General features: G+C 37.0%; 1 protein-coding gene across 1 annotated transcript in view; it reads left to right on the forward strand.

The window, feature by feature from the left end:
• The window catches only part of SLC16A10 (solute carrier family 16 member 10), a gene marked incomplete at both ends in the record, with an annotated part of 72,846 nt that extends 48,778 nt beyond the window's left edge, over positions 1–24,068 (forward strand). The window contains 3 exons of the mRNA XM_081998672.1: positions 19,191–19,334; positions 21,824–22,052; positions 23,833–24,068. Coding sequence (XP_081854798.1) covers positions 19,191–19,334; positions 21,824–22,052; positions 23,833–24,068 — 609 coding nt within the window. The remainder of the gene's footprint in view (positions 1–19,190; positions 19,335–21,823; positions 22,053–23,832) is intronic.
• Positions 24,069–24,272: the final 204 nt, after the last annotated feature.

The raw sequence follows: 24,272 nt of genomic DNA on the forward strand, positions 1-24,272 counted from the left end.
AGTTCTTGTTACTTACTTTTTAATCATGTAGATCTTAGTCTAATTCTAAGAGTTATAGAATATTTCAAAGGACCATACAATTGGATGATTAAGCTATTGTGACATCATACGCTATTTCCCCATAAGTTTTGTAGAGGTATTTTGAAATAAAACAGTGTTCAGAGGAGTAGAAAGAAGTGTTGTAGAGAAAGCTACAGGATAGATTGTAAATGATCGTTAACACTCGCAGAAAACTGAAGAACAAGACTATACAAGCAGTCTCATAGAACCTCTAAAATACATTTATTTAACAAAAAGCGTGCAATTTTTTCCCAAGACACTTGTACCAATGCTTCTTGTTTCTAGAATGGACTAAAGCTGCTGGTTGAATTGTAAAGGACAAAACCCTTTGTATCTTTTTTTTTATATTATATAATTTTTCTTTTTATAGTGTGCTTTCATTCCTGTTGAGTGCTTTTTTTTCCCCCACATACCAGATTGGCACAAATTCTGATTGTGAAATACAGCTCTAGTACAGGAGAATAACTTGATCAAGGCTGTTTCTAATATAATGATTGATAACAGTACAAAACTATTCCAAAGTGCAGTTAGAATATAATATTTTAAAGATTACTTTAAAATTATACCAAGAGACTCAAATTCCAGCTTTTTTTTCTCAGAGCTTCAGAGGAACATGAAGTGTAACTACTTATAAAATCTTTAATGGTAATCAAGTTTGTTTTGTATGCTGCTTTTGAGAAGGGAAGCTTCACCAGCTCTTAGGAACTGTTTTCTGGTAATTTTTGTTACCAAATCCCACTCCTGAAACCCACAACTTTTTGTTTCAATTTACTTGTCTCTAAATACTCAATTTTAATATATAATTCTTTGGTCTTCCTGTAAATCAGAGAGGAAAATCTTCGTAATATAAAGTAAGCTTCTACTACTTCTAATAAAACGATTCTAAAGGTGGTGGTTAGCTTTCATTCCTGGCATTGCAGATAGCATTATTAAATGGAAAATAGCTTGATTTTTCTTTAATCTTTTAAAACATCTGATTGTTTATGATTCAGATTTCTATAAAAAAATTAATTTAGGTACCTTTCAATATACACAGAGCATCTATGGATGATTGAGGTACTACTTGTGTTATGTACCTAGGGCTCTTGACCATACTCTGAAATATTTTAAAGCCTAAAGCACACTTTGATCAGTGACTATGATAGGGATGGTAAGAAACAGTATGAATTGGAATAAAATTTCATGTGTTTATACTGATAAAGAAACTACATAGATACCAACAATGTCAGATTTCTGTTTACTTATGTATATGGTTCATTAAGTACTGTGTAAATGCTCACTAATCTTTCAGCTTGACATACAAATAATCGCTAGCTTTACTGATGTTGAAATGGGAAACTAAACCTTGAATTTTCATAAACAGCATTCTAGAATGTGTAAGATTTTTCTAACCTTCAGTCTTGGATAAGTGATCAGGATGAAAAGAGTGTAATACATGCAGGTCATATATTACAGATTATTTTATAATTACTTTATATGTGATTACCAAGGATGGATGTATCTTTAGTAGCAGAAATCTTTGTGGCAGAAAGCAGGAGTTCGAATTGCTGGGTTGGAGAATGCAGTTGTAGGACTAACAGTAAACTTGTTGCTTGGGGCTTAAAGAATGAAGGTTTCTCACAGCTAAACTCGTCATTTCTGTAATTGTTTCTACATAAACCTAAACTCATTCAAGAATTTAGGTCTGCTTTTAGAACTAAGCAAACATTCATCCCTCTAACTCAAATTCAATAATTTCAAAAAGAAGGGACAACCTTTTAAATTGAAACAGGTATTTATTTTTATGAAAACATGAATAAGTGAAGAACCATAGCATTTATTGCTGGTGGGCAATGATGTATGCTGGGGGAACTATTTAAAACCTTAGAAAGTCTCTGTGGATCTGTATTTGAGAAAGTGAATAGATCAGTGTTTATGAAGGAACAGCATGGATTCTGCCCTTCAACACGAATACTTCACCTCCGGTAGAGAGCTCTGGATTCTTTTATCCTAGTTTTGTCTGCTTTTGATGAAAAACACATTTTATGTACCTCCAGAAGTATATAAAAGTACGTACTTCCAGATAAGTCAAAGGCTATAAGAAAAAATAACTTTTTGCTGGTATCTACCAAACCAAAGACTGCTTTCCTCAGCTTTTTAAAATGAAAGTTACTATTATTCCATTGTTTACTGCATTTTTAAAATTGTAGCAACACTGGAAAAGGGATATGATACTTCTCCAAGTGACAGCTTTCATTGTGCTAAAATCCTTGAAATTTTCCCACTGTTACAGTTGGCTGACAATAGCCAGACTGCTAGAAAGGGATGCTGGTTGCAAGTGCCCTATGAAAAAAACACTTAGACATGGAGCCTTATGCCTGCAACTCCTTCCTTAGCCCTCAGACCTGGTTCCTGTACTTATCAAGTCCCATTTTTCCTGCCTGGAAAGGCAACTTCTGCCAGAGTGGGTGCTCTTGACCATGAAACAGGTGCCACAGGCCCTACTGATTAGGGTCATTGTGTGTCACCACTCAGGTCTGTCGTAACTGGAGGTTGCAGACCTGGTGTGCTCTGGTCATTGCACATCAGCTGCTGTCTTCTGCTTGGCGCAGCGAAGGAGCTCCTAAGGTCCCAGACAGGGTCTCTGAGTGCTCCTGAGGCCAGCCCTGATTCCTGTATGTCTCTTGTGTTTTGTGAAGCATATTGGAAAGGAGGATGCATGTTGTGAAGTTTGTGGTAAGAAAGAAATAAAACTTCATTTTGGGCTTTGGAATAGTAGAATTAGCGTGGTCTTCGCAATTTAAAGTCTGCACTATATTTGCTAGATAGAGTAAAAGCTTATTAAAACCAGATAAATTAACCTGCTCATGAATTAGGCTCTAACTAAAATTAAACAAATCAACAAATTAATTATATGGCTAGATGGGATTCATATGAAGGAGCTGGCAAGAATTACCAGAACTACCAGACTGGTAGATATCAGCTGCATGCAAAATAAGCATTATATTCCGTTTGGCTTTTGCACCGGAGAACCAAAAAGGGAGAGCTTTTCTTATCCCAGTTTAATTGGTGTCATATTCCATTAGTAGGTGTTCCATTCCAGGTGATTTTGGGGAATTGGGTTGGGAGAAATACTATAAATAGGTTTTGACTTAATTTTATCATATGCTTTTAGCATCAATTCAGATTATTGAAGAGCAAATTGATAATTCATAGAATTACTACATCAAATGGCTGTTATTTGTCTCAATTTTTAAAACCAGTCTAAACTGCAGCAATTGAGAGTGGCTTTTTTTTCTTTTGATGTCTCTCTAAAATAGGCAAATAGCCAAATAAAACAACTAGTCCATTCAGGTTTAAAATGTGAGTCCAAAACAGAAATCTGTCAGATTAATGCAAAACACTCTTTCTAACTTGTTTTTAATAAGGAATATCTCACAAGGAAATGATTAAGTGTATTTGAAAGAAAGTATACTTAGTCTCTGTGCCACTTGTCCTTTGCTTATTCTGCTAATAAAAAGAGAACTTCTGTTTTTCGAGAATCAGTCTACTGCTAAGTGTTTAGTGCTGTTCTCTTACCCTTTAAAAAAGTATGTACTTAATCAGGATCATACCCCCTTAGTTCTTACGAGCTTGTTACATAAAATCTGTTAAAATTTGATATAAGGTCACATGTTAGGTAGTTTAAAAGATAAGCTGTTGCTTTTTGTGCTTTATTTAGCAGGGTGAAAAGAAATACTGCTTAAAATGGATGTTGTCACTGCTTAGTCTTTCCTAAGTAGTAACTAAGGTTCAGTATGAGTTTAGGACTATATTAATTATGACACATTTACAAAAAAAGGGGCCAGTGTGTGGTGTATTTTGGTATAGCAATATTCAGCCACTATGAGAAATACTGGTAGGACTGAGAATATAATCCTGATACTTTCAGTGCAGTGTTTCAGTTCTGTAGTAATTTGTCTTGGGACACTTACAGTATCTCTAATTCAGTTTCAAAGACAGAAAAGGTTTAGCGGTTACTTCTATTAAATATCTTTTGCTAATGATAGGTCCTGGCTTATTTAGTGTTTGACACCTTGCAGGATGAAAAAATGGAACTGAACAACTGGATAGTTGAACAAAATAGTGCAAATTTTTATTACATGTTTTACTTTTAAAAAAAGCAGCTGGATGGTAGACAATGCAGCAAAAATGTGTATTAATAAAGTTTACCTTTCTAAGTCTAAATATTTTTTTATAAAGAAAATATGTACTCTTAAAGGATGCCTGGATCTATTTGAAAATTAGGCTTATTGTTTAAATACGGTTATAGGCTATTGTACGCAAAGCTACCCATTAATTGCTAAGCAATGTGAAAATTACCATAACACTGACTGTACTCTTAAAACTTTAGAATAGCTCAGGAAAAATAGATTTCAACATTTGTCACCCTGATTTGCTGCCTGTTTCTTAATTTACTGTGTAAATCTGACTTTTCCTTTTGATGCTTATCCACGTTCATATTCCATGATGGATACATACTTGCATATGTAGAGATTTTTGGTTAGCAGTAGCTATGTGGAATGCATGTGTTCTGTATCTGTCTGCTTTGTATTCAAGATCGGAAAAAATGGTGTGCGGAAAAATTTTTCCAACAATTTCCTTGGGAGAATCTGTCTTGGGAGACAGATTTAAATACTAGATTTCTTCTCCTCCATAGGTAGATACTGAAGATTCAGTGTCTCATTGCTTCTCTGAATCTGCATGTGCCAGGACTAGGTACAGCTGGACCTCCAGGGAACAGCGAAGTGAGACTGCAGACTTAATGCTTGGAAAAAATAGGTAGATACTGCCACTGAGAAACAAAGCATCACCTTGGACTCTGCTCTAAGACTTTCCATCAATTGTATTGGAAAAGAAAATGCATCTCACAATGAAAAATAGAGAGGCTTCCAAGCAGCTGGCTGGCTAAAAGTTATTCCAGAAAGATATAGCAGCCCCACGACCACTGTTAGGTACAGACTCTCAGGCTCTGCTGGTGTCGTACTTGAAAATATGAAATTTGCTGACTCGGGTGGTAAATTGCCTTTTCAGATTCTTGGGGAAGCTTTGTAACAATGAAGTGAAGGTTTAGCCTTTAAACAAGCCTGGCTGCCAGCAGTGGATGCTGTGTAGCTGTTTTTCACTGGGAAATAAAAAAATATGATAGTGTATGTCCTCTGTGGTGCTGTGCTTTGCTGTATGAAAACCAGGAATACACTATATTTGGAAGAATTCAGAGGAGATTCCTTGCTCCCCATGGTATTATATCTTGCATGAAGGCAATCAGTTTAGCCGCCTTCTCTTTTTATAGACCTTAGGAATGTCTGGGAAGAAGTGCCAGTGATGACGAGCATTCTTACCAGGCCACTAATCTCCTGCTCTGGTCAGGCCACAAACAGCTGTGACAGACTGAGTACCTTGCTGTGTTTCCTCTGGAGACCACTTGGCCCATTTTGAGCATTTGAGTCTTCATTACCCAGCATACCTAGTCATCTTGGGCTCCCTGTCATCTGGGTAATCCTTCCAGTTCAGTTTGTTTCCTGTTCATTATCTCCCATGGTCTTTTAGCTGTCCTTCCAATGATATCTTTTACAATAGGAAGTTTCTGGGGAAATAGGAAATTACTCACTTTTATCTGCAAAACATCCCCAAACAGTTTTGGGGAAACCTGTTTATCTGCAAACTGGAGTTAAATGTAATTGAGAGACTGGTTCTTATGTCTTAACTTTCAGAATTCAACATTTCCATTATATTACCATATGTGTGAAGTTCCTTGGCTTGTTAGGTCAAAACCATTAACAATACCAGGGCCCTTGTCATTTGAATTATTGACAGCTTTGAGGATTTTTAACCCACGTCTTTGAGGCAGCTGACTAATACAGACAGATCTTCTCTACAGAAAATGTTTAGTGGTGAAATATTTAACAGGGCTGACAGGGGTTTTAAACCCTTGGAAGTCAAACCTTTTCCCTTGGCATAATGAAGGTTATGGGGGGCTCTTCGTTTTCCTGATTTGCAAGGGCGTATCTCTCTTGTAGTAGGTTCTAGAACTTGTTCAGGCCTGCAGATCAAAACACAACGGTGAAAAAGTACATGGTGCCATGTGCCAGGCTACATCTGTGATCACATCTGGGCTGTTGAAGGTTGGTTGCACAGGCAGGTATTTTTTAAATATACATGCTTTTGCCTTCTTGAAATTCTGTAAGAGTTTAGTAAGTGTCTGTGGGGGACCTCCTTTTGACATCCAGGGCAACTAGTTTACTGGAGTTTTACTGACAGATACAGTGCTCTCAAAATGTAGACGGTCTTTCAGAACTCATGAATCTGTTCTCTAGATAACCTCTGTGCTTAAAGATAGCTGTGGGCGATACTGCAGTTGTATTTTCTGTTACCAGAGAAAAAGGTCATGGTGCTTCTGCTATATAGGGAAGCTTTAAAGCAATGCATTTCTGATATATTTCATCAGAACAGATGATGGGCACTTAAAGGCTAAAACATTTAGGCAGTCTGCTTCTCAGATGGAAGCTAAACTGTGTTCAAAATCTTCACCATCTTAACAAGACACATTTTTATTCTTGGGAGGGGCATGGAGATGGTTGGAGTCTCTCTAAAGTACTTTTTAGTCATAAGAACTTTTTAATGCATGTAAACAAACTAATTTTCTAGTCTGTATCATAAAATCAGACAGCTGAGATAAATACTAGTCTGTCCTCTGCGTGGCTTAGTCTGTCTCCAGATCTTCTGTGTTTTACTTTGAAGTTGCTGGGTCTCATGCTGTGCCCACATAGTCTGTCCTTGGACAAAAAGATAGTGCGGTCTACTGGTCTATACTTCCTATCTTTTGCTGGAACATCCATTTTGATCCTTTGTTCTTTAGCTAAGAAAAATCCTTTTTTTCTATAAAAAACATAATGAACAGGAGGGCTTACTGATACAGATTGTAGATAATGCAGATTTTTGTTGCCAGATTTGACCCCCCCCAGTGTAAGATCCTTGCCTTCATGTGATTTAACTATTCTACAACTGTTTTATGACCTTGAACTGCTGCCTTAAATTGAACGAGGATGATTTGTCCTTCAGCTCCGTTCTTTACCAGCCAGCTATTTTGACTTGTCTCTACCCATTTCTCCCTCTGTATCAGTGATGTACCTTGTTTTTGTTAATAAGAGATAAGATTGTGCTGTGTAAATTCAATGTCTGAACCTTTGCCCCCTAGAATATGTGCCAATAAAAACTGTCTTCCTGTGCAATCAACTTGGAGAAATGAAGAGCCAAGCCTTCATGAGATCCTCTGTAGCCACGTTTTTTTCTAGGAACTTACCTGAAATTCTTGCTGTGTGCTTTGAAAACTGTATTCACTTCCATGTACCTGGTTTCTGAAAGGCCTTATTTATTCAGGACAAAATGGTCTCTATTCTGCCCATTCAGAAAAATAGCCATTTTTTGCTTGTGAACTGCAAGCAAAAGCTTTGGGTCATTATGAAGGATTATACTGGAAGATAGGAAGAGTATAGAAACCACCCAAGATTCACCAAGCAGATCTGAGCTGCTGTATTGGGACAAGTTATAGGGTAGTCAAGATGAATCTCACTGCAGTAGTTGACGTTCTGCCCAACAAGACCCAAGTCATCATCCATAACATTCACGGAATCATTAAGGTTGGAAAGGACCTTCAAGATCATCAAGTCCAACCATTAACTCAACACCACCATGCCCCCTAAACCATGTCCTGAAGCGCCACGTCCACACATTTTTTGAACACTTCCAGTGATGGTGACTCCACCACCTCCCTGGGCAGCCTGTTCCAATGCTTGACCACTCTCTCAGTGAAGAAACTTTTCCTGATATCCAATCTAAACCTCCCCTGGTGCAACTTGAGGCCATTTTCTCTCGTCCTATCACTAGTTAGTTGAGAGAAGAGACCAACACCCATTGCTTACAAAAATATTTTTTGTAACTCTTCAAGCCTCCCCTACTGATGTTGCTCCTACTGATATTGTCAGGTGTGATATTTCTAGATTAGACTCCTCATTTGAGAAACCAGTGTTTTAGTTGCTATCCTTGCAAGAGTACTCATCTCCACATAGACAGTGTGTAGAAAGGAGTTATATACCTTGCAACAAGTGAAGCTCTTCAGGTTGTGCATTCTGCATGTACAGTCCTAACCCTGCACCTCTCTTATCCCTATAAGTCCTATGCTCCTGGATTCCACAGCCGAGACAAATAGAAGCACAGATAAAAATGCTGTCCTTTATGTCAGAGTGCAAAGCATGATTAAAAGTATGATGTGTACTGTATGGACTCCAGTAACCAAAAATCTCTAAACTTAAACATGTAAGACACATGCATATCCACAGTAAAGTGCATACACATAGCGCATCTTGAAGAAATTCAGTTCTTGTAAGGTAAGTACTGTCTCTGGTGAACCACTTGTATTATGTCATAAATTTGCTACCTTTAAAATGTTGTGTGAAGTTTAATATCTAATTGGTATGTCTGGATTTTTTTACTCAAACTAGGAAAAAAATCAGCCTCCATTACTACATTCACTTGCTTTTTCTGGCCTGCTGTTTAAGAAACCTGTTCATTTCTTCAGATCTCCTACATCAGTCATTTGTCTGAAGTCTCCTACCTCTTTTATTTCCCAGAATCTGCTGTTAGTCTGTTTTGTAATGATAGGATAGTATCTTTAAAATTATGTCCAGTACTAACTGATAACTGTGTCAAACAGATATTTCTTTATACTGTAGATAATCTAAAAAAGTTAAAATTGTAGGTATAGCTGTCAATTTTATCACTGTTACCTTTCTCATCCACTTAATCTACCATATTTCTGACTCCAACAGAAGACTAACAAGGCACTGGTTTTGTAAAGGTCCGATGTAATTATTAAGCAGTTATCTCTGAGACCCCAAATCTTCAGTGGCTCCCCATGCTTTACTTGCTTTTCTAATCTTTGCATTTATCTCCCTTCAGATCTCAACATCTGCTGCAGTTTGACTGCCCAGGTTAGTGAAATTTTCCCCCTTTATCCACTTCTGTAATTATTCTGTGTACGCATTTCTTTCCCACTATTCCTCAATGTTGATCTGGCAGTATTTACTCTTGGCTAGATTGTCTGCTTTTGACATTGGGGGTGGTGGTGGGAAAAGAAATAAATTATTTCCTACTTTATACTTGTAATTGTTATGAAAGCATATTTAAACTTCTGCAGTACTGATCTGGAAAACATAAAAATCATAAGTACAGAAAGAATAGAAACTGAAAAGAATAAAACAAACGTTTTCTGGTTTTACAAGTAAAAGTAAATGAAAGTTTACAAAAAATATTTTAGGTAGCAGCTATACTCAGGTACAAACAATAAGATGTATAAGAGCAAAGCAGTCTTCCTCAGGTCTGTGTGCAGTACTAGCAGATTGAAAGGTCTGAGTTACATTGTGATTTCCTTTGTATTAGTCTCTAACAGCACACTAGTTAATGTACTCTTGCATAATACCAACTATTCTGATAGCAAGCAGAGCATATAGGTCAAAGACAGATTAAACTGCAAAGTGTATTATCTCTTTTTTTTTTTTTTTTTAAATGCTATTTTAATGGTAAACTCAGCATCCTGTCTTTGGATGCTTGAAGCATCTTGACCTGAACTAAGCTGTTCAAGCTCTACAAGTGCCCAGAAGCCTGAAATCACGTTAATGTTTTTTTTCCTGCTATCCTCATACAGAGTAAAGAAAACTAATCACCAAAATTTAAGTGAAGAACCTTTCTTCACTCACAGACCAGTTTTTGTGTACTGTTTCTGCTCCAAGAAGAGCTGTATAAAAATCCTCTTTGTGTTTTAAATCCTGTTCAGACTTCTGAATTTCTTTCCATGTATCTTGAATTTTCCTTTGAGGGAAACCCTGGAACCTAGCTCTTTCCATTTGACTGCCAGGAATTGTCAAGCTGTGAGCTGTTTTTCAGGTTCTTTTCTGATGATTGAGTTAAAATTTGTCATTATTACTGAGCAGAATGTTTCCTAGGAAAAGGGAGAGGTGGTTTGGGCTTGCTCCAGGCGGGAAAGAAAACTGAACATAAATGTCTGTTCCCCGAGTAAGGGCTATATCTCTGTATAAGGAGAGGAGATTATCATTATCATCTTTTTGTTGTGTTCTAAATGAAGATATGTCTATTTGATGCAATTTCTCTGGGCCCTGATCTGGTAGATATTTGGTGCAGTGTATTTGAGACTTCCATCTAGAATGGAGACTCCTGTGAGAGCTTTCTTCTGTGTTTCCCAGTAGAATGAGACAGGCACTTCACCCAGCTCTGTGAAAGCTGAGGTCATTATGACCATGCCCACAAGTAGATCTCTAATTCTGAAGTGTTACAGATGAATTATGTGGCAGCTGAATACAAGTTTGAGAATCTGTTTTGATTTTACTCACCTAAGTCCTATGGTTTAAGGAGTCTAGTCCTGAGAGACTTGATGAAAGTAGCACAAATTCTGTTGTGGAGAAGGGAAGTCAAAACTGTCTCAGAAGCTGGCAGTAGCACTGTAACGGATAGGTAGATGAATGGATCCCTATTTTACTAACCAGTTAACTCCAAGTTAGTTGCTTATTATGTTGTATTTCTTACCTATCTTGAAGAACAATCTTTATGTTTGTACATTTTAGGAAGGGCTACTGTAACAAGCTGCTTGCTTTTTACACAAGTGAGTCATACAATCCTGTCTGGTAATCTTACTGTTGAATTCTACTGGCAAGTTGAAAAATTTACTTGAGGTAACAAGCATTTCTTTGTAAAATGGAAACACATCGTTTTGTAAAAGCTTTTTGTTGCTGCTTAATTACTTCCATTCATGCAAATAAACACTTATTTTCATTCTGATTTTAGTCCAGCTTTGAGTGTTTCTTTACCTTTGTCATCTTCCTGTCAAGTATCTTCCTGTCTGAGTAGTTACAGAACACGAGCTTTCTCCTGATACGTTTTTCAGTATGGTAGATTCCAGACACCTTGAATCAGTCTTGTAGCTGTCTTTCAAAACATTTGTCAAGCTGAGGGGTACTCACCTCACTTGACTTGAAGACCTTTAGTTTGACTGACTAGTCCTTATGGTCCAAAGAATAAGAAGCTTCTCCAGAGAGCAATTTGGAGCATCAAGGCCAGACTTCTGAATTGCCTCTCAAAGAATCTTCTTTTTTTTTTTTTTTTTTCTGTAATCAGTTAGGCAGACTAGCTGGTCAAGGCAGACATCTTAAGTTCAGCACTGAGAAGACATCCTTTTGTGACATGCAAATGCTGTAGCTAACACAATATTCTAATGAGGGTCTTGCTTGTTGTATTATAATGGTGTTAGCACTTCCCTTTTTCCACTTGCTACTTCATTTAATTGGTCAATAAACAGTCCCACTTGTCCTCCCAGGTAATTTTACCTTCAGCTTTGCTGAACTGTATTGTCAGAAACTAAATATATGCTTTGTATGAAATGTTTATAGTATTTCCAGCAATGTCTAATTTAGGCAAAAATAAGGAAGGAAATTAGGTATTTAACTGAAGTAGCTATAACTACTAACAGTTCTTAGTTTAAAAAAAATACCACTTTTGTTAGCATATCTTTGCACTTATTTCTGGACAAATAGCATATGCTGTTATATTCCTCTTCTCACTATTCTTTTATTACTTCTATTTTTAAGCTAGGCTAACAAAATTTGACCTTGTTTATTTGGAAGTCAAGGTGAAGGCATTATCATCATTAGACAGAATGATAAAATAGATGTATTTTTCTTTTTTAAAGTTGAGGAAGACTAAACTGGGTGTGTAGCAGCAGACTTGTATTAAAATTTTACTTAAGTATGCTAAATAAATCTATACTATAAGCTTTTAATTTAATATTATAAAGAGGATGAACTTGCTGTATTAGATTTTAGTTGCTTCACTTCTACTAGCAGCTTTGAGAAGCCATCTTCAATTGTGTTTACAACAATTAGCCAAAGTGTTTTTTTAATAAGTCCAGTACATACAATGTTAATCATCAGTGGCTAGTGAAGTATTTTCTCATTACTTTGTGTATTTGTACAGGATATCTTAATCTATTGTTTTGATATTCCATAATTTCTTAATCATAGCATATAATATAATATGCTTGGTTTTAATTACATAAGTTATAACCTGATAACACTTTATCACATTGGTAAATGACACAATGATTTGAAAAGAATTACTTATATTATGCTTCCAAAACTTAAGTGGTTATGTCAGGAAATTGCTTCCTTCAGTCATAAGGTTACTTTTGATCAAATGTGCAGCAGAGTTTTACCAAGCTCTAGAGCTAAAAAAAAAGTTTTCAAGTTATAACATTCAATAAGTATGTATTTGACTATACTAAGACATCCATCAAATCACTTCGTGAATCATAGAAAATAAGACTGGAGGTACCCTAGCACATTATCAAATTTACAGTTTTTTGAGTATAGACTTACTTTGGTAAAGGATCTTTTAAAATATTTCTTTTAAAAATCTTTTTTCATAAGTCATGCATATCAAATTTCTGCTCATTGCCAGATCTTTCTTTTGGATTCTGTATACATGGGCCCTGTCTTTAATAATGAGTAATGACCGAAATAGGACATAATTCAGCTGAGGCCTTACTGGTATTGAGCAGTATGTGAAGGTCACATTGTGTCATGAATTGATACATATTCTACTACTTTTGCAATATGGTGACATATTAGAACATGCTGAAGTTTAATCTGCTACACCTGTAGTTATCTTTCTAAAGATCTGTTGCCAGATCATTCTTCCATCTTGTATTCATGCATCTGATTTTTACCTCATGTAGTGTTTTTGAATATTATTTACCTCATAATGTTTTTATAGAAATTAATCATTTTTATTTCACACTATTGACTGAGATGCCAGGTTGCCAAGATCAGTTTGAATTCCAGTCTTTTTCTTCGCAGTGCCTGCAATACTCATCATTTGATGTAATTTGCAAATTTAGTAAGTTTATTCTCTATTTCACTGTCCATATCATTAATGAAAATGTTAAAGTGGTAGATTTTGGCAGGGTTTTATGGAGCTGCCCTTGGCATATCAATTTTGCAATGGGTAACTAATCAAAAATAACTTTTCCAAACATTTGAACACCCATCTTTACAGTTGTTCCATTTAAGTCATGTATTTCAAACTGGCTCATAAGAATTGTTATATTTGGAGAGAATTTCAAAACACTGGCCAAGGTCAGAAATTGTTGCATCTGTGCTTCCCTCTGTTGTCATGGTTTGCTACCTACCATGTAATAGAGAGAAATTAGGGTTTGTTTTCTCACAAATCTATGTTGATCCTTAGCTTATGATATTGCCTGTTAGATGTTTAGGAATAGTTCTGGTTTTGTTTCCTTTTCTGCTGTTCTGGAAATTCAAGTTAATGTGATTGACCTGTAACTCTCTAGGACTTGCTGACAGTAGCTAATTTTGGACATTTTGGTGGCTAGTTGAGTTTTGAGCATAAGACAGGCCCAGGAAACACTGCTTTAGGGCCACAAGGGACTGATAGAACTAAGACTAAGTTGTGGATTGTAGTCACAAATGAGAGTGAACTGAAAAACTACTTAAGAGCAAGTTGTTTGACAATTAACTCACAGTCCTCATGTGTATGTAGCACTTCAGTTCTTGCATATCCCTGGCTTTATTCCTCAGCCTTGCTCTCAGTCACTGTAAGCTTCCCCAGACATGTGTGTGCTTTACCCATCTTGCTGCTGCAACCCAAGCCACACCAACCCCCCAGGATCCTTGTGCCCATTTCTTTATGCTGTCTCTTGTGGCTCCAGCGGGATCCAGTCTCTGTTGGCACCTCTAAGAGCTATTAGTGGAGGACAGGACCTGAAAATATCCTGAGATGAAGTGGAGCAGAAGAGGGAAAGAGCAGAAGTCATGGACTGTCTTGTGCTGCAGTGTAAGGGCTGTCCCCCCCTGCTTCAGGCTTTTCTCAGTCCCCAGCATGCTTTCTTGCACTATTCCCTGAATATCTTTCAGGCCTACCAACTGGCATTCACTGTCTCAAGACCTGAGAACTGGTTTAATTGCTTTAAAAATGATTAGCTTTTGTGATCCTAAGTAGAAAAACTGTTTATTGGTTAACAACCATTGTCTTGGTTTCTTCAATTAAGCTTTATGCTCTTGGTTGCCTTTTTTTATCTCTGAGATCATACTCATCCTTCACATGCTCTTAAAGATAGCACTAATAGTGCTGAGATTTTATTTTTTTATTGTTTAGGGCAATTTTCTTCAGGGCTAGCTATTTTTTTGGGGAAAAACCAAACTATTTTAACTATGTAACTGTTAACCTGAGTTTTTATTAATCTGAATTCTTAACCTTTTTAATGTTAAATATGCTTAACAGTTAACCTGTTAATGGTTATCTTCATTTTTACTTAAGAAATTCAGATTATACTTGTTGTGTATCGTTATGATGTGTGGATTATTCTGTTTAATCTGCTTCAATTGGTGGAATAATAGAAAATTTCCCAATTGCCATGTAATGATCACCTTGTTTCTTTAATTCTCTCCTTCTTCATTATGTATATTACATTGACCAGATAGAGAAAGAGGTTTTATCACTGCTGTGGCAAGTATGTAAACAGGAATTATCTTGAACATGTATAAATGCATATTTTCGTCATGTGAAGACACTTCTTTTTAGAAGTTACTGTAGCCATCTCAGGATGATGATACGCCCTTTAAAAATGGATCTGCGTTAGGTGTTAGTAATGCTATTTCATGTCTCTTAACACTCTTAACATGAAGATCATAGTTTTGGTCAATGTTCAGGAGTCAGGAGTTGCTGGTTTGTTTGCTAGTTTTTAGCTCATCAGTAAAAGCTTCTTTGGTGGAGTCTGGACCAGAAACCTATTTGCATTAAATGATCTTCCCTGGACCTAGTAGCATACAGTTCTCTGGCAATGAAGCTTCTTTCTCTGATTTACACCCCCCACTCTCCCCGCCCTTTTGTGGTGAGTCCTTATGCTAGAGAATAAACAGTGATTTGTCCAGAGTTACTTTATGCTCTGTTTTTCAGCATATCCTGGAACTTTCAATTTTCCAGGACAGTTCACTGCAAAATTCTTAATATAACTTTATCAGGGCACCAGTTAGCACTTTTCTCTAGGCCTTCAAAAGAATTGGTTTGTTCAGGCATGTGGTTGATTTGTTCATTGAAGGAAGGCTGCTGTGTCATGGCACTAACAGCACAGAAAGATCTGTACATTGTTAGTAAGGCTGTTCTTTTCTCAGGAAATGTGTGTGAAATAAACCTAAGCTTTTAGTTTTCTGAAATTTTGAGGATCTAATTGTAGTCTTGAAGATGAGCACTAGTATAATTTTTCTACCTGTACCCACTCCAGTTGTGTCCTGTCAGTTGCTAATACCCTTACTTGGACATGTGCTTAGTTAATTTTTGTCTTTCGCCTTTTTGCACTTAGAGCTTGGAGGGGGAAAAAAAAAATCTTGAGTGATGGAATGACAAGGCCATCATGTTTTCTAATAATACTGAATGGGTTTTTGAAGACCATGGTAGTAATAATCAAAGCAATAGATTATGGAGGTATTGCCATACTTAGATTGATGGCTAAGTCTCATACATCATACAAGTCTAGAATTATTTTGGGTGTCTGTGTTTAAAATTTAACTTTTCCAGGTTATATATTGGTGTTGGCCATCTCTTTCAGTGAGAAAGAGATTGCATTGCATTTAGCCTACTAAAGTTTTACTTGATTGGGAATTCCTAAAATGGAATAGACACAGGAGGAAATTGACAGAGGAAGAATTGTTTCTTACTAGTTCATTACTGCTTCTTTCAGATTCAGGTTCTTTGTGCTTGGTAAAAGGAACTCCAGCTATGCACAGATTGCTCTCTTTGATTCAGTGCATGAATATAGCTGAAGTGTGTGTACATTGAGTGGAAGATCTTGGCAAAATCTGAGTCTTGTTTGGATGGAGAGAGGTTAGCCAAAGCAGTGTATGTGAAAGCATTCCAGCCACTACCAAGTGGTTAATCTTCTAGTCTCATCTGAACAGTAATGAGAATTTGGAAAAGAAGATCTGTGTTTGTATGCATTACCCCGATAGAGAGCAGGGTGTAAGGTAGAATGCTGGTGCCAGGGATGCATTACTATTATTAGTTACTATTATTAGGTATAAGTGTCCACTGTCTATGCCTGGATTTGGAAAATTGGATTGTACAAAGATAACTTATTTTAAAGTAGTAAAGAGGCTGTACAAGTCTGGAAAATCTTGCACTGGTTGGCTCAGGCAAAATTACAGGCCTTTTCTACATTTGGAAAAATCAGACATGCACACAGCTCTGAGAGAAGAGCTAGCTACATTACTGAGAACAGACAAAACCCATAGGGAAGTGCTGTGGTCTTTGATGTGTCTGTGTGCCTGGTTCCCCACTTGACTGCTGTAGATAATGCCTAGAGTCATATAATTATAGCCTGTATAGTTCTGCAATGACAAGAGTGTTAATGCATGAGATGCTGCCTGAGAAGGTTCACAAGTAATTGCCCATCGTGGGATTTTTGAGTATTTCTATCAGCTAAAAAATCTGTGGAAATCTGAATCTCATTTGAGCTACTTCATCATAAATAAAAATATTTAGCCTATAGTTACAAGAAATGTCTAAATCCATGACTTGGCACTTACTGAATTAATCCTGAATCATTGTATTTTCAGATATTCAGTTGTTACAGCTTACTTAGTGACTGTATCACTGAAGATTGATTATGCTGTTAAGGGTTAGAGGGCCAGCTCTGAGATCAGACCAGGTTGCTCAGGGCTTTGTGCACTTGGGTCTGGAAAACCTCCAACCAAGGAGACTGAACAAGCTCTTTGGGCAACCTGTGCCTACTTCCCTCCTGGGGAAAAAGTTGCTCCTTCCATCTAGTTGGAAACTCTTTAAGGTTATGTTGTGCTTAAGAGGTGTGAAAGCTAAAAAAAAAATAAAAATACTCATTTAGATATCTGAAGATCGAGATCCATAGCAGTTATTTTCCTACTTTAAAGAGTTGATTGAATTGGTATTTTCCCCCATTGATCTAAGAGGACAGCATTTCACCCTCAGCGTGCTGCTTTGAGAAATTCAGTTACTCAGCTGCAGATGCAAGGTTAATAGTTATCTAGATGCAGAGCTTTATCTTACCTCTTGAAAAGCCTCCAGGGAGTGGATGAATCAGGTCTCCTAATTAAACAAGCTAGAGGCTGCAGAAACATGGAAGTTGAACAGGTGACAAGAATGGCAGAAAATACCTTGGCTTCTCTCACTGTCTGGGCCAGCAGTTGCTGACAGGCATGTAAAGGTAGGGGTGGGAAAACAGTCAGCTTTTCCTCTTCTCACGTTTGACAGAAAGGGAATAAATAGAACAACTTATCTTTTATGTGTAAATATCATTCCAGAAGAAAAATTTCATCAGATTCTATTCCCAAATGTGTCTTAAAGCAAAGAAAAAAAATAACCTCGAAAATAGAAAGAGCAGGCATCTGTCTTTAATTGAGGTTAGAAGTTATTATTCAAAAACAAAAGTACTAACCCTTATTTTTTTATTTCCTTTCTGACAAAATCAATTATATTGGACAAATTAATACTAGATTTAATAGACTTTCTGTGACATGTAAACAAAACCCAACTGATTTTATACTTAAGAAAATCACCATCACTCAGAAAATCCCATTTATGTGGGCGGGAAGAAGGCTCTGCTTGTGTACTAACACTCTGTACAGGAAAGAATCTTGGCTATTTTGCTCTAGCAGTATTTTACTAAAACTGAACTTTTCCGTTCTATAGATAGGAAAATAGGGGTTCTCTAGTTTGAAGTGCTCTCACACACTCAGAATTAAGAGCAGAAATAGGTGTGCAACTTCTGCTATCCAGATCTGTCAGCCTGTGATCACCTTGTCTTTCAAATGGTTTTACTACATCTTTACTTAAAATCAGTTTGTTCTGTTTGCTTCTCAACACCTCTGAGTCTGTACATCTTGTTAGGAACTAGTTATGAGCACGGAGGTCGCAGGACTATGCAAATGATTTCTACATCTTCTAATGCTCACTTTGGCGTATTTGGTACTGGCAAGTGTGTTTTAAAGTGTGCAAAAAATCTTTCATATGGGTAATTTCTGGTCTTCATGGTTGATTTAAAATGAAACAAAACAAAAAGCAAAACAAAACCAACAACCCACAAACAAACAAAAACCACTGTGGAACCAGAAAGAATATAAAAACCCCAAACCCATCAAGTTGGTCAAGCCAGTCTTATGACTTTTTTTTTAATATGACTTGAAAGGTTAGAATTACTAACACTGGTAGTTCATCACATTGTAGTTGATGGTCTACTGTCAGGACTGTTGGTCAGTTGCTTTAGCTCTTTAGGTTGAAGTGGCTGACAAATCATTCTTCCGTTCTGCCCTATTCGTTGCTGCTGCAGCTGCACCCTCTCCTGGAAGTGCTTGCTGTTGTATTTGACACTGCAGGTGGTTCCTGCTCCTCTTCCTCCCTGCCACTGGATGTCACGGTGATCCTGGATGTCAGGATGAGGCAGTCTGGAGGGGCCTCTCCTACTTGGACTGTCTGGCCTCCAGCTCTCTGCCCCTCTGCTTCTTGCTCCTGCCCAGAGCTATCTTAAAAGTTTGGTAGTATGTAGGTGATACTCATTAATCATTCAGTACCTACAGACCTGAGAGTGTGCCCTGGCCAGTGAAGCAACCAGTTCTAGACGTCCTTTGTGCATTCTGCGTTATGTTAAATCTATGACTAGTAAATTAAGTGTGGCTGCGGAGAACACTTCTGGGTTCTTTTCAATTTTCTTGGTATTACATGCAGCCTTGTTTTTTGCTTGAGTTAAGTTCCTTAATTGTGAATAAATCAACATGTTTTCAGATTGTTTTTATTGAATTGTACTTAATACTGATAAGCCAGTGCAAAACTTATTCTAAAACCTATAAAAGCAGAGTAAGGTAGTTCACCCTATTTGTAAGTTAGTTGTAGCCGTATTTGTAAGTCTGAGATTCACAGATTACTTCTATTTAACTCAAGTTTTCTAAAGTTTATCTTCCTTTTAATTCTAAAGCAAATTTATTTTCTCAACACTTTTTAAACAGATGAAGCATGTAAAAGACAGATTTGGTGACAGCGTGCCAGAAGAAGTGCTTCTGCTGTGTCTGGGCATTACTTCAGGAGTTGGCAGATTGATCTTTGGCAGAGTTGCAGATTATATTCCTGGTGCAAAAAAAATTTATCTACAGGTATGTCTTCACACTGTTCTGAAGGAATATACAAACAATATTGTGAAGGCTTTCGTTGCAGGTGCTATTAAGCAAGCAGAATTAACTGATTGGATTTCCTAGAGTTCTTTAATTTCTCCAATTTGAATCTCCAATGTATAGTTTTTGATACTGGGAGCCTTTGGTGCAAAGTTCATGAATCTCTGATTTTTATTTTTTTGTTATCTTTTTAATGCTAAGGAAACATGTCTACTACCTGCTGGCTGTTTTCAACTGGGAATGAAAGAAATTACTAGTCATTAGCTTGTGAGTGAGAAAACCTTTGGGGATTCTCTAGATTCTGCTTTCCCTGTTCTACCCCATGACTTCATAGTGGTTGCAGAAAGATTAATTTTTTTCCAATGTTCCTTCGCTAAGGATTTTGGATGTCTCTTTTTGATCTTTGATAGGTGATAATTTGGTGTCAGATGTGTTCTGTGCATAGTGCATACTGGTAAAGCCAATAAGACATGCTTAGTTGAGGAGATTCTGCTGAATGAAGTAGGTTACTTGCAGAAAGTCACAGCTTCCAGAAATGCTGAAGCTTGGGGATGAAGTTTTAACATGAATAGCAAGGGAGACATCTAATGGCTATTATCTGTACTACAGTATTGAAACAAAAATTTTTAGGAAAGAATCACCTTTCTGGAGATGGAGTATTTGTTGCCATAGTTACATAAATTCAGATTCCCTGATGATAGAGACTGGGAGTGTATGCCATTCATTTGCATTGATACAAAACCTATTGTTACACTTTCAGGAAATGTCACTATTAAGATAAAAAATTAAAAGGCAGCATTGAGATGTTACACATGATTTACAAAGCACAATACCAAACTTGCAGTAAAACTACAAGGTTTTTTGTTCTTTTCCTTGAATAGCTAGAACTGAAAAGCATGGATTTTTGTTTAGGGCATGAACTAGGATGCTTGAGTGCTGTTGGTTTCACCTAGTTTTAAGCAGGAAAACCATGTTAACTTTTGCTAAGCCATGCCCCAGTATCTTTAGCTCTCCTGTTTCAAATTGGTGTTTTTGAGGGAAAGCAAATATTCACCTCAAATATTATTCCGGATTGTCCAACAGTTCATACTATTATCCTATCTCATGCAAAAATTATTTAAGAATTAAATTTGACTAATGCAAATGAAACCTTTTTCCTTTTAGAACTTTACTGTCTCATAATTGAACAATTTACAACAGTTCTACCCAGCAAGTGCAACATTCATCTTTGTTTCTGCATTCCTTCTTATGGACTTGTTTTGCTGGATTTTTCTTTAAATTCTATTTTTAGTAACAGAAGGATGCATTCTGTCTCTTCTGGATAGAAAGTTTAGTGATTCTGGTTTTAGTTGCTGCTTGTGTCATAATATGATAATACAAAGAATCTTGTCAACAATATCTTGTTCAGACTTTTTGTCTACAGATAACCACAGTACTACTTAGGTATACACTCATCTCAAATAACATTGTATTTTCTGTATCAGGCTACACAGAACTGAGAATTTTTTCATGACAGTTTTTCTTTAGTATGCTAAAGAAAGTACTAAAAGAATTGTTATGCTGTCCTGAAAATTAAGTTCCATCTAGCTATCTGCTTAAAGATTTTTCCTAATGAAGTAATATATTTGATGTCACTTCTCCATCAAAAAATTGTGCTGTCTAGTAGTTTTAAAGTGACCTTGGTTTTCTTTAATGATCTACAAGTGACAAATGCACAAGTATCTTGTTTGGAAAATATGTTTGTGCAGTTAGGTGGGACATTGGTTTCCTGTGGTGACATATGGATGGTGCACAAGCAAAACTCATAGCTTTCTTATTTTATTTTTTCTTCAAATGCTTCATTTTACCAAAAGATGAAGTTTTATTCCTTTAATATACAACAAAGAAACAATAATCTTAATCTAAGATTATGATGTAAAATCTTTGCAAGTATGGATGGCTACAGGAATAGAGCAAGATACCTTTACGTGGAAAAACTGGAATGAGACTTTCAAATACAGCCTCTGAATATAAGCACCCTGAAGTAATCACACACAATACTGATATTTTTGCTTAAATTACAACAGTGAGAAGTCTAATTATAGTATTTTAGTTACATTAAACTTTTGATATTTTTGTGGCTTTCATTTGTGAAAAGAGCAGAGCAAATAACTTTTCAAAAACTGTTGGTGCATGAGAAATGAACTTACATAATCACTACAGGATAGTTGATTACAAATGCATTTTGAAAATTTGTGAAATGGGTAGTAGAATTTCTTTGATCACACGTCATGACAGTTATATGTGTGTTTTTTGCCTTGGTATGCAACTTCTGATGGTGGTAATCCATAGAGACTGCTTATATTTATTTTAAAGTAAATACAGGCAGACAATTTAATTCATTACAAATGCAAGAAAGCTCATCTGTTCCCTTTATCTTTGCTGATTTAATGCAGTATGTTCTTATATTTCTTTTCCTTGGTGATGTTTAGGTGGCCTCATTCTTCTTTATTGGCCTGATGTCTATGATGATTCCATTGTGCCATGCCTTTGGAGGTCTCATTGCTGTGTGTCTCTTCATGGGCCTGTTTGATGGGTGCTTCATTTGCATTATGGCTCCTATTGCCTTTGAGCTTGTTGGAGCTCAGGATGTCTCCCAGGCCATCGGATTTCTACTAGGACTCATGTCAATACCTATGACAGTTGGTCCACCCATTGCGGGTAAGTGTAGGTATTGTCTGTAGCTGTAAATCACAGAATCATTAAGGTTCGAAAGGACCTTCAGGATCATCAAGTCCAACTGTTAACTGAACACTACCATGCCCCCTAAACCATGTCCCGAAGCACCACATCCACACGTTTTTTGAACACTTCCAGAGATGGTGACTCCACCACCTCCCTGGGCAGCCTGTTCCAATGCTTGACCGTGCTCTCGGTGAAGAAACTTTTCCTAATATCCAATCTAAACCTCCCCTGGCGCAACTTGAGGCCATTTTCTCTCATCCTATCACTAGTTACTTGGGAGAAGAGACCAACACCCACCTCACCACATCCCCTTTCAGGTAGTTGTAGAGAGCAATAAAGTCTCCCCTCAGCCTCCTCTTCTCCAGACTGAACAACCCCAGTTCCCTCAGCCGTTCCCCATAAGACTTGTGCTCCAGACCCTTCACCAGCTTCACTGCCCTTCTTTGGACACACTTGAGCACCTCAACGTCCTTCTTGTAGTGAGGGGCCCAAAACTGAACACAGGATTCAAGGTGTGGCCTCACCAGTGCCGAGTACAGGGGCACAATCACTTCCCTGCTCCTGCTGGCCACACTATTTCTGATACAGGCCAGGATGCTGTTGAAACAGAAATACGTTTCTGTGGTTGCATGACTTTTTTGTTCCATATTTTCTTTTCCTACATCATATGCAGTGCACTTACATTGGAAACTTTCTCTCTAAGTGCTCCAGAATATATGATGAATTTAACTACTGCTCATGGGTTATTAATTTACAGTACTCCTTAAAGTTTGCTTCAATCTTTTTTATTAAGTTATGCAGATGTAAAACATTCCTCAAAAGAAAGATAGGCTTCCAGTTGGATTTGAAGTGACAGCCTCTATGTTGATTGTGTTACAGAAGGACTCCAAGTTAGAATCTGAAAATTAATTGGACTCCAAAATTTGCTCATACAAAAACAATTGTGAGGATAAAAGCTCCAGTCACTTTAATTGCTGCTTATAAGCAGGAACACTGGCTTTTTTCATTCTTTGATGGGAGACTGTTTAATAAAGTACAGGTTTTGAAGATGAAAACTGTAAGTTCTTTGGGAGGTGGAAATAGTTTAAGCTATAATCCTGACCACTGATGATTTTCAATCATAATTTACCCTAAGGACTTGAGTGCTACTGAAAGATACTTAGTAAAACTTAACTACGCAGCATTATAAAGAACAAAATTTTAAACCTAGAACAGCATAGAGTAGGCAATTCCTGATCTGCATACACTATCACAGCTATTAATACTTAAATAGAATTTGATTAATGGGAGGAGTTTTGAGAGAGCAATTACAGTGAATTTTTGGAAAATACACTTTTTAGTAAGAGGCTACCAGGAATGCAATATATGCAGTCTATCTAGAATAAGGTTAAGAGGCACGTTAACCAAAGGCAGCTGTTACCAAAAGAGGGAGAATTTCTCCAAGTCATTGCAAGATTCAAGTGCTGGAGAAGCTGAAATTAGTAACTTTCAAATAGGAAATACGGTACTTAGTTTTTAATGATGGGTGGTAATTAAGCGGTTGAGTGGTGACAGAGTTCTTCGTTACTTGGAGTCTTTAAATCAACTCTGGAATACCTTTCTACCTAAGTATACCTATATTTGGCCCTCAGGTAGTCAGATTAGTGGTTATAGTAATCTGTGCTAGCTCTCAAGTTTCTGAATCCAAAGAAAAGACACGTTTTACATAGATTCTGAGGCCCCATTATTTATCAGTGGTAACTTTCTCTCTTTCCAGGTTTGCTGCGCGATCAACTTGGCACCTATGATGTAGCATTCTACCTGGCTGGAGTCCCTCCCATTATTGGCGGTGCTGTATTATGTTTCATCCCCTGGGTCCATGAACGGCAGAAGTTAAAAGGAAGAGCAAAGCCTGTTGATGGAGAAACTACTGAGAAAATGCTGGAAAATGAAAGCACTTTGGTGTCGGACACTGTAGAAAAAACAGTCAAAGAAATGGAATCTGGTTTTTGATGCTTGCTTTTCCTGTACCAGCCCGACCTTCTTCTACTGAAGCTAGATTTGTACTTTTTGGCTGAAGATACTATATGATACTAAAGAAGTTTTGGACTATTGTTCAAATTTCAAAACTGCTTTAAGAATCTTTTATACCATTGAACTTTTTTGGATGAGTCGTTGAAAATGTGGCTTGAAATCAAACTCAAGGTATTTGAAGTT

Source organism: Phaethon aethereus, assembly GCF_964289735.1.
Source record: "Phaethon aethereus genome assembly, chromosome: 3".
In the NCBI taxonomy this organism is placed as follows: domain Eukaryota; kingdom Metazoa; phylum Chordata; class Aves; order Phaethontiformes; family Phaethontidae; genus Phaethon; species Phaethon aethereus.